At 34.3% G+C, this 11,736-nt stretch overlaps 1 protein-coding gene across 1 annotated transcript; it reads right to left on the reverse strand.

The window, feature by feature from the left end:
- Nucleotides 1-1,382: 1,382 nt before the first annotated feature.
- Nucleotides 1,383-2,907, reverse strand: LOC109121249 (uncharacterized). The gene has a single exon (XM_026033171.2). It carries the CDS (start codon nucleotides 2,499-2,501, stop codon nucleotides 1,383-1,385), a length of 1,119 nt encoding a protein of 372 aa, XP_025888956.2. The 5' UTR covers nucleotides 2,502-2,907.
- Between the last annotated feature and the right edge of the window lie 8,829 nt (nucleotides 2,908-11,736).

An 11,736-nucleotide genomic window follows, 5' to 3' on the forward strand; every position in this document is an offset into this window, starting at 1 on the left:
TACATATATATATATATATATATATATACACACACACAGATATATATATATATATATATATATGCATATATATATATACATATAGTGCAGAATTAAAACTTTTCATCACAATAGTCAAACTCTTTTATAGAAATACAAGAAAGAAATAAGTCTCATGCATCTTAGAAACAATATCACAGGGTCACAACCCTTACATCAATTTTGAAATTATATTTTATTACAAAGTCTTTCATAAGAAATAGCTAGAAACATAAACTATGTCCTCGAACATATAAGGAAATACTAATCTTGAGAGAATGCTACTTTCTAGGCTTCAACTTCTAAGAGAATCCTAACTTGCCATCTACACTTGTAGAAATAGAGAAACACACGGAATTAGCACATTGAATGCACTAAGTATGTTGAACATGCAAGAAAACCATGCAAAAAGGGACATTTACTTTAAGATATTCTTTCATGTTATTCTGATAGAAACCTTCATAATAAGTGTTTAATAGATATAATATAAGTCAACAATCGCATATAAGACATATTCCATATTGAACAAGTAACCTTTTCATCACTTTAGACCCTCTACCTAAAATTACTCTTAATCTTACTTGAGTAAGATATGAAAAGACTGCCCATACACGCTCTTCAAGCACACCTAGGTGATCCTCAAAGCTACCCTAGATAAAAACCTTTCACTTAAACATCCTTTACTAAGAGAACATTATTCATTAAAGTCATTTAATATACAAGTAATCAATAAGTGACTTCACATAATGGTCTTGGAGGACCTAGGGAACTCACTCTAGCATCTTCAAATCCTACTCATGTCGTATGTATAAAGTGTGTCAATCTACTGCCCCCACGTTGTAGAACCTATCCATTAACTAGAGTGTACATCACATATGATGAGAATAAACATTAACCGACATAGAACATACGAGATAGCTATGGAATTTTGTGTCATGAGGATCCCACACCGTGGAAGGTGTTCTATTTGCCGAAGGTAGAGCTAGTACACAACCCATGTTGGCACATGGTTAAGTAATATCAAAGGCATTTTTTTACTCTAGTCTCATACTCAAGTGGAGATACTACCACAAGAATGACCTCTCTGTGCTTTGCCTTGATTCTCATAGAGTAATTCATTCCCAATGTGTATTAGAAGAGGTACCATCACTAAGTCCTACCAACTCATAATACTTTTTCTTACAAGGATTGCTCCACTAGGGATTCAAAATGTCAAGGAGAAGATAATGTCATACCAGACGTTCAAATCGAATAAAAAAATACAAAATAACCAGAACCATTTAGTACAAACGTAATAAAGGATTGGAATAATGAAGGAATGGTAGATACTTTAGGATCTAGAATAAAATTTTTAAATCAATGGTTCATACAACTATGTGAAACCCAAATATGACATTATCTTCTCCTTGACATTTTGAACATATATGGTCGGGGTATTTTTGTCCAATAATTTTGCAATATCTGGTCAATAATTCTTCCGAAATAAACCCTTTCCTTAATGCTCTTGTTGTTGGTTTTTGCTCTGGCTTGAGTAGACTGAGTATCCATTGGCGTATCTCTTCCATATCTTGTTCTCTGATTTCTTTAGAATTTGAATATATCATAACTTGCTCTCGTACATAATAGCTCCATACTGAATTTCCATTTAAATAATTGTTAGTTAGTTCATTTAGGATAGTTGCTATTCCTATAACTCTTTTGTTGGCGTAGAATTCTGGTATCTCAATCTTTTGTATTTCTTGTTGTATTCCGATATCTTCTGGAATTATCATATCTCTGGTCAAACCAATTTTTATAACTTGTATAATTGGTTTTATCTCATCAAATAATATCTCTGCTGGTGCTGAATAAAACTTTATATAAAACAATGTTCCTTTAGTAATTCTTTTATAGTTCATAAAGGCTTTGTATAGCTCTGGTATGGTAGATATTTCATCTCCTGTTTGGGTATAAACTGTATTAAGTAATCCGTAACTATAACATGTTTTTACTAGATTTGCATTGGTGCCTGGTTGTGCTATTAACTTATTATATCCTTGTAGCTTTTGTGTTATAAAATCAGTATTAGGGTCTTTGGTAGTTGGAGATCTAGGTGTTGAGTTTAAATAATTTTGGATTTTATAAAGGTTTTCAATATATGAGCGGGTTATGTGGTTGTAGGCTTTTTTATCTTGGTTTAAACTTTCTGAGTAAGTATGTATTTGTGGTGGTATAAATAATGAGTCTTTTTGGTTCTTTGGAATAAATGGTTTATCGAAGATTTTGTTCATATTTAAATTTGTATATCTTATTCCACCGGCTCCTTTTGTTGTAAATGTGCTTGCTGTAGCTGCATTTAAACAAACATTGTCATGGGTTTTATGGAGTTTCCCAACGTCTCCTTCTAGTTCTGGCTTTTTACCGTCCGCCGAACGACGTAGCTCCGCATTTTTAGAGTCATGCTGCTGACTGTTAGCTTTCAGATTTTGTAACTCTTTTCCCATACTGTCCACTTTCGTAGAAAGTGTAGTAATTGCTTTGAGTATTTCTTCTATTGTATCTTGTTCAGTTTGAGTTCCTTTTTCTTGATAGGTAGTCTGCAACAAGGTTCTTGTCAGTCTTAATTACTTCAATTGTAAATGTAAAATTTAATATATTCAATACTAATCTCCTTATTTCTTTTGTTGTAACTGAATCTTCTAATTTTTTTGTTATCCACCATTTTACCTGTGTGTTATCTGTTCTTATAATAAATTTATTGTAAACAATATATGGTTCAAATGCTAATAAACATTTATATAATGCGAATAATTCTTTTCTATTTATTTCCCATTTTATTTGTGCTTCTGTATAAGATCCTGAATAATATCTACAATGGTGTTCTATTTTTTCTTTTTCATATTTGTATTTTAAAACTCCTCTAACTATGATCACTCGAATCTGTTTCAACAATGTAAGTAAATGTTTTATTTTCATCAGGAAAATATAGTTTTGGTAATTTTTTACATAGATTCTTAATAATTTTTATATGTTTTTTATCTTTTATTATCAAAATGATATTCTACATCTTTTTTAAGTTTTTTATGTAATGGTTTTAAATGTTCTGCTAATTTTGGTATATATTCTCTTACCTGGTTTACTAATCCTAGAAAGGATTGTAATTTCTTTTTTGTATCTATATTTTCATCAATATTAATTATTTTTTGTACTATATGAGTTTGCATTTTTATTCCATTTTTATCTATTTGTATTCCTATAAATTCTATTTGTGATTTCATAATTTCTGCTTTTCTTTTACTCAAACTTATACCTGTATTTTTTACTATATGTATAAATTTTTCCAACAATCTTATATGTTCATCTTGTGTTCTAGAATATAACAATATGTCATCTATATATACAATACAGTTTTCTAGTTGGTTAAAACAGTTATCAATAAAATGTTGGAATCTACCTGGTGCATTTTTATATCCAAAAGGTAAAACATTCCATTCATAGAAATCTTGCGGTACTGTGAATGCTGTTAATTGTTTGGATTCTTCTTCTAGTTTTAGGTGGTAAAATCCTGATTTGCAGTCAAATTTGCTAAAATAATTATATCCTTGTATTTGTCTTATTTTTAGTATTTTGTTTGGTATCGGATAATTGTATGTTTTAGTTTTACCATTTAGATTACGATAATCTATGACCATTCTACTTTTATCTCTTTTTTGTTCACTGTGTTTTATTACTATAAATGTTGGACTTGTATGTTTACTATTGCTTTTTTGTATGTAATTATTTTCTAACAATTCATTTATATGTATTTTAAATTCTTCTAGATCATCAAAGTTATATTTTAATGGTTTCTGTGTTATTATACTATTTTCATCTATTAATTCAATTTTTACATTTGTCTTATGTTTTTCCCATCCTTGTAATGGATCTTCACTATATAAGTGTTCTAGTTGTTCGTTAATTAATTTGACTTTGTCTATAGCAAATATAATAATTTCTAATTGCGTTATTTGCTTATTATTTATATTTTTCATTTCTTGGTTTATCTTTTCACTTCCTTTTATCCATTCCATAGGTTTTCGTTGTTTATTATTTACTCTGTTTGCTCCTATCTTATTTCCGCATGGTGTAGTAAGCCACCAATGTGTTTTTGTTATTATGTGTGGATAATATCTATCTAGAAATGGCATTCCTAATAACATATCTTTTGTAGTAAATTCAAAATTATACATTTCTTCTATTGTTAGTATTTTATCCCATATTTGTATTTTTATATTTTTTGCTTTGTATTTAATCATACTTCCTTCATTGTTAAATCCCGTTACTACTATAGGTGTTTTTAATTTTTCCCATTTATCTTCTGGTAAGCAATTATATTTACATATATTCGCTTCTGCTCCTGTATCTATCATAGGGGTATAATATCTGTTGTGATATCCTTCTACTATAATTTTTGCAAGTATAAATATTTTCATTAATCATTTTGTCCTTTTTATAATTATTTTCTTATTTTGACAAGTTATTGTTAATTGTTCATTTTCTATATTGTATGGTTTGACTTTTTCTAACCATTTTATTCCTAATGTAATATTATGATTTCCTTGGTATATTTTAAATTGTATTACTAAGGGTATTCCTCCTATAATTATTTCTTTTTCTGTTGTTTCTTCATTCGTGTTCACTATCTCACTAGGTAGTCCAGGGCATGTATGTCCTGTTCTTATAATTTCTTCTTCTAATACTAACTCTCTTGTTATATAATTTTCTTCTTGTCCTGTATTTATTAATATTTTATATTTTCTTTGGTCTATTATCCCTGTTATGAAATAATGATATGGTGTTATTTCTTCTTTATCTAATAGGCTTTGTGGAATTTCATATTTTCTTTTAGATGTACTCATCCTTGATGAGGTATCTCTTGTCAATGTATTTGGTACGCTTGAAGTGCTTAATCTTTCTTTTACTATTTCTAAATCTTCTTCTATATCAATTTCTTTATAGCTATAGTCATTATTGTCTATTACAGTAATTATTTTTTCAAAAGGATTTTCTATTTTTATTTTATTAATTTTATTTCTTGCTGTTATTTTATGCTTTGTTGTTAATATATATAAATTTTTACATCTTGCTGTAAATAATTTGCTCCCTGGTGCTAGTTCTAATCCAGACATTTTCCAATATAGAACTAATGATCTATCTATATTTTTATCTGTTAATGATACTGTATAATTAGCACTTATTGTAAACTTAAATTTTTGATATATTAAGTTTCCTTTTACTGCACTAATTATGCTTTTTTCTATAGGGTGTACAATTCTATCATCTGCCAAATATATTTCTATAGGTGTATCTATTCCTTCTCTAAAGCAGGCTTTTATTAATATTTCTGTTCCTCCTAAATGTACATATTTTATTGGTGTTTTAGCTTTTATATCTTGTATTTCTTTGTTTATCATTCTTTTATTTATTATAGGTATATATGCTTTTCCTCTTGTGTATTTACAATCTATGATATGTTCTTTTTGACTAACTACATAGTATTCTTCTTTTTGTCTTTTAAACCAATTTCTTAAAATAGGTATTTCTAGTACTTTTTCAACACTTAAATTTAATTCTTTTCCTTTTATTTGTTCAAATATCATATTATCAAATATAATTTTCTGTTCTGATGATTCTTCATCTTGATATTCTTCCTTAGATATTATTTTTATTTCATTTTCAGACATTATATTTCTTCATCTGTTTCGTTATTATCTATGTTAATATTTTCTTCTTCATTCTCAGTTTCCATGTCTGATACTTCATATATACTATCATTTTCACTTAATTCATAATCTATGTACTCTATTTGCATATATTTTTCATTGTTTATAATTAATTCTGCTATTTGTTTTCTTTTTGGATTTTTGGGTAAATTGCAATCTTTAGCTATGTTTCCTATCTTTCCACAATTATAACAAGTACATTGGGATATTTTTCTTTTTGGTCTGTATGGTCTTTTTATTTTATGATTTTTTACATAATACCTTCGTCTTGGTTGTTTATATTTATATATAGTTTTGTTTTTTCTATAATTTTTATATCTTTTAGATTTTTGTTTTTTAGTTGTGCATCCAAATTGTGGTGCCATTTTATTTTTGCAACATGATAAATTTTTATTTAATACTTTTTCCATTTTTAATTTTTCTTTTTGGTTTTCACATAGTTGTATGAACCATTGATTTAAAAATTTTATTCTAGATCCTAAAGTATCTATCATTCCTTCATTATTCCAATCCTTTATTACGTTTGTACTAAATGGTTCTGGTAATTTTGTATAATATTGTTTTCTTATTTCTTTTGCTTCGTCTAAATTGTATTTAGCTTTGTAATAATATTCTTTAAATGCGCAAGTATATTCTTTTAAGTAACACATTTTACATGTAGCTAATTTTGTCATAAGTTGTCTATTTATTATTTTTTCTCTATTTTGTTCTCTTATATCTGTAGTCATGTGTCACGACCCAACCCGATAGGCCGTGATTAGTGCCCGTTTTGGACACCCACATACAAACCTGCTAAGTATGACCAATTGAAACTAAGACAATATGGAATTTAATCAAATCAAGCCAACCCCAACGTCATATATATATAAGAGGACCTGTCTCATAAGGAGTCATAACCGTTCAATCATAACAGCATACGCGAGCCGACAAGGCCGCCACTATTCAAAGCATAATGATGTACGCAGCCGACAAGGCTGCCCCTGTACAAACGGACATCCCAAACAAACCATGTCCAGACCATTATCCAAAACATATATATACAACCCACATAATGTCCACAGACCTCTAAGAGTACATTAGTAAAACTCGACGGGACAGGGCCCCGCCATACCCATAGACGAGCAAAAGACTACACAAAAGTTATGTACCAAAACGACTGGGCTCCGGAACAGTGGAGCTCTCCCAATCAGCAAAGTAGATATCCTAGGCGGGAGGATCACCGAACTGCGCGTCTACACCTGCGGGCATGAAACGCAGCCCCCCGAGGAAAGGGGGGTCAGTACGGACAATGTACTGAGTATGTAAAGCATAAGGTAAAGATGACAGGATACCAACGTGGCAACTCGAAACAAAATATCGCTACACATATACTTTTTAAGTGAAAATCATGCATATATTTAACATTTAAGGTGCCCAGCTTCCCTAGTAAGGGGCTCGGCAAAATAATCATCACGTCATCTCCGTCATCATCATCATCATAACCATCCTCATCACCAATCATATATATAATATACATACCCGGCCCTCTAGTGAGGAACTCGGTGACATATGCAAGAAACTCCGCACGAACATTACCCGGCCCGGGACTCGGTGAAATGATAAATGACTCTATGCACGAGCAGAATATTATGAGCAACCTATGCAAATAAAAATCATTTCTTATAACTCAATAGAACAATCAACGTGAACCAGCAAGGAGTATTACCAAAGATTAATGTTTTATCAAGATTATGAACCTTTAATACGATATGGAAACGTAAAATCTCAATGACTCTAAGAAGCATTACCATAGATATTAGAGATCATCATAGCCTTAGACATAGCCGATATATAGAGGAATAATTGTGGAAGCAAGAATATACATCACCTAGACGCTTTAGAGGTAAGTATCAAATCTGTCCGTTATTCGCTTATTTTTAAAAGTCATGCCAAGCAAAGAAAGAAGGGACAGCGTTACATACCGTATAATCGAGCCGCACGTCCAATATTTACTGCTCAAGCTATTAATCTATAACAAGCAACAATCGTGCCGCAATTAGATAAGCATCGTGCTTTACTTTCTTGTAAGCTAGCTAATAATCTAACAAAAATTCGGCAGCACCTCCCCTATTTTCCTTACTTCGTCCCAATCCGACAACAATCCAAATTATCCACAGCAATACCAATAACACATATAACCCAAAGAATCATATTAAACAGCCCCCTCCCCAAAACAGTTCCATCTCGGCAACTATATCAGCGAAGCAACGACACACCGAGTGATAACTCGTTTTATAATTCGTAACACATCTACCTTATCGTATTCATCCTTTGGAGTATATACTCATAATCACATTAACCATATACATAATGCCAAAACAGAATTTTCCTGCAGTTTGCTTTAATCAAAACAGCCCAAGCACCAACACGACACCACTAATAATCCGATTATGGTTTCCATTCATACTTAGTACATTCAATAACTAAAACAAACTTCCTAAGCTACTGGTCACGCCCCCTTCTTAAAATTAATGGATAATTAACAAGGGTATTCTAAAGAATTAACACACCAAACAAGGAGATTACTAACCAAATTATTTGCAGCTGCTGGCCAAGAGTTGCAGGGTTGGTTTCTCCATTTCCATGGCTGCCTAAGACAAGTGGTGAAGGAGAAGATGATATGCAGCAATGCATTTCACCACTTTATATAGCATGGAGTGGATTTCTCCACCTCATTTAATAGTATGAAGTGGAGGCAGCCCCCCTCTACACCTGTCCACTAAGGCCAGCCCACAATCTGATCCCTTTTTAATTTTTGCCTTCAGTGGTGGGGCCCATTGGATTAAATCAGTCCAAATTAGCCACTAATTAATCCCTCACTTAAAGTTAATGGCACTTACATTAGCCAACTCATACTTAATATCACATTTGGAAATAACATCCTTGCCTAATATTTCTTTACGTCTTCTAGATCACGATGCGCACTACGTATATAAAAAAAATACGAGGCATAACATCCTTCCCCCCTTAGGAACATTCGTCCTCGAATGTTAAGTTAGCGTCTTCCAAAAACAAATTCCAGCGAGGTCTCTCTAAAAGTTATACCTATCAACCTGCATTCCGTAACTTACAGATGCCTCACAGCTATATAATCTCATTATCTATCAATATAGTCAAGCTAGGAATTGAATTACCTGCAGGTACGGGGAACAAGTAAGGATACTTATTCTTCATTTCGTCTTCCGCTTCCCAAGTCATCTCCTCCCTATTGTTATTTTGCCACAACACTTTGACGGAAGCCACATCCTTAGTACGTAACCTTCTAACCTGACGATCAAGTATAGCCACGGGTTTCTCCTCATATGACAACTCCTCTGTTACCTGAATATCATCTACAGGGAATACTCTAGAAGGATCACCAATACATTTACGTAGCATCGATACATGGAAGACTGGATGTACCGCCTCCAAATCAGATGGTAGATCCAACTCATAGGCAACCTTGCCTATCCTACGAACAATCTGATAAGGCCCAATGTATCTCGGACTGAGCTTCCCCTTCCTGCCGAATCTCATCACACCCCTCATGGGTGATACCTTCAGGAATACCCAGTCACCAATCTGAAACTCCAAATCTCGACGCCGATTATCTGCATATGACTTCTGTCGACTCTGGGCTGCTAATAATCTTTCTTGAATAAGCTTCACCTTGTCAACAGCTTGCTGAATCACATCCGGGCCTATTAACTTAGTCTCGCCAACATCAAACCAACCAATAGGTGATCTGCACTTCCTCCCATATAAGGCCTCGTACGGTGCCATCTGGATACTAGAATGGTAGCTATTATTATAGGCAAACTCAATGAGCGGCAAGTGGTCATCCCAGCTGCCTTTGAAGTCAATAATACAGGCCCGCAACATATCTTCTAGTGTCTGAATAGTACGCTCAGCCTGCCCATCAGTCTGAGGGTGAAATGCAGTGCTAAGGTTCACCTGTGTCCCCAATCCCTTCTGAAACGATCTCCAAAAGTTGGCTGTAAATTGAGCTCCTCTGTCTGATATAATGGACGTGGGAACCCCATGAAGTCTCACTATCTCCCTGACATATAACCTCGCATAATCTTCAGCCGAATAAGTAGCCCTGACTGGAAGAAAATGGGCCGATTTCGTCAGCCTATCTACAATAACCCATATAGAGTCATACTTCCGTTGAGTGCGAGGTAAGCCTATAATGAAGTCCATATTAATCATCTCCCATTTCCAAGTTGGGATCTCTATCTCCTGTAATAATCCACCAGGCTTTTGATGTTCGATCTTGACTTGTTGACAATTTGGGCACTGAGCAACAAACTCTGCTATGTCCTTTTTCATGCCATCCCACCAATATAAGCATCTGAGGTCATGATACATTTTTGTTGACCCTGGGTGAATAGAATAACGGGCAGAGTGTGCCTCTCCCATAACTTGCCATCGTAGCCCCGCAGTATCGGGTACACACAATCTGCCTTCATATCGTAACACTCCATCAGGTGTAACCTTAAATGGGGTCTTTTCCTTTTGAAAAGCTGCATCTCTATACTGTGCCAGAATAGGGTCCTTGTATTGGTGTCTCTTTACCTCATCTATGATTGAGGACTCAGCAACCTCTCGAATAGAAACTCCACTATCTTCCAAATTAGCTAGACGGACTCCAAGGTTGGATAGCCGCTGAATCTCCCGAACCATATCCCTCCCTTCTGGTTGTACATCTGTCAAGCTACCCATGGACTTACGGCTAAGAGCATCTGCTACAACATTCGCTTTCCCTGGATGATATAAAATATCAACATCATAATCCTTTAGCAACTCTAACTACCGCCTCTGTCGTAAGTTCAGCTCCTTCTGTTTAAAGATATATTGGAGACTCTTATGATCTGTATAGATGTCCACATGGACACCATATAAATAATGTCTCCATATCTTCAAGGCATGAACCACGACTGCTAACTCCAGATCGTGAGTAGGATAGTTCTTTTCATGCTTCCTAAGTTGTCGGGAGGCATAGGCTATAACTTTGTCATGCTGCATCAATACACATCCTAGCCCAACACCCGAAGCATCACAATAAATAACATAGCCGTCTGGTCCCTCTGGAAGAGTTAGGACTGGAGCTGTAGTCAATTTGTCTTTCAATAGCTGGAAGCTTCGCTCACAAGCATCTGTCCACTGGAACTTGGCTGCCTTTTGAGTTAGCCTTGTCAAAGGCACTGAAATTGAGGCAAACTTTTCTACGAATCTCCTGTAATATCCTGCTAACCCCAAAAAGCTGCGTACCTCAGTAGGTGTCGTAGGTCTGGGCCAAGTCTTTACTGCCTCAATCTTCTGCGTATCTACCCGAATACCATCAGCTCCAATAATATGCCCCATGAATGCCACTGAAGTCAACCAGAACTCGCACTTAGAAAATTTAGCATACAACTTCTGGTGCTGAAGCACCCTAAGTACCGTCCTTAAATGATCTGCATGCTCCTCTTCTAAACGTGAATAGACCAGAATATCGTCTATAAATACAATAACAAACATATCAAGGAATGGTTTAAATACTCGATTCATTAAATCCATGAACACCGCTGGAGCATTAGTCAGCCCAAAAGACAGCACTCTAAACTCATAATGCCCATATCGGGTCCGGAATGCTGTCTTTGGAATATCTGCCTCCCTTACCCGCACCTGATGATAACCTGACCGCAAGTCTATCTTTGAAAAACACTTTGCACCCTGCAACTGGTCAAATAGATCGTCAATCCTTGGGAGGGGATACCTGTTCTTTATTGTTACTTTGTTCAACTGCCTATAATCAATGCACATCCGCAGCGACCCATCCTTCTTCCTCACAAACAGTACTGGTGCTCCCCAAGGTGACGTACTAGGCCTGATGAAGCCCTTTTCTAGCAAATCCCTAAATTGCTCTTTCAATTCTTTCAACTCAGCAGGTGCCATTCTATAAGGAGGTATAGAT

The sequence above is a fragment of the Solanum lycopersicum genome, chromosome 10, assembly GCF_036512215.1.
Source record: "Solanum lycopersicum chromosome 10, SLM_r2.1".
Taxonomy (NCBI): domain Eukaryota; kingdom Viridiplantae; phylum Streptophyta; class Magnoliopsida; order Solanales; family Solanaceae; genus Solanum; species Solanum lycopersicum.

Bases quoted from the DNA above. Each gene is read 5' to 3' on its own strand.
- LOC109121249 (XM_026033171.2), bottom strand. From the start codon at position 2,501: ATGGGAAAAGAGTTACAAAATCTGAAAGCTAACAGTCAGCAGCATGAC.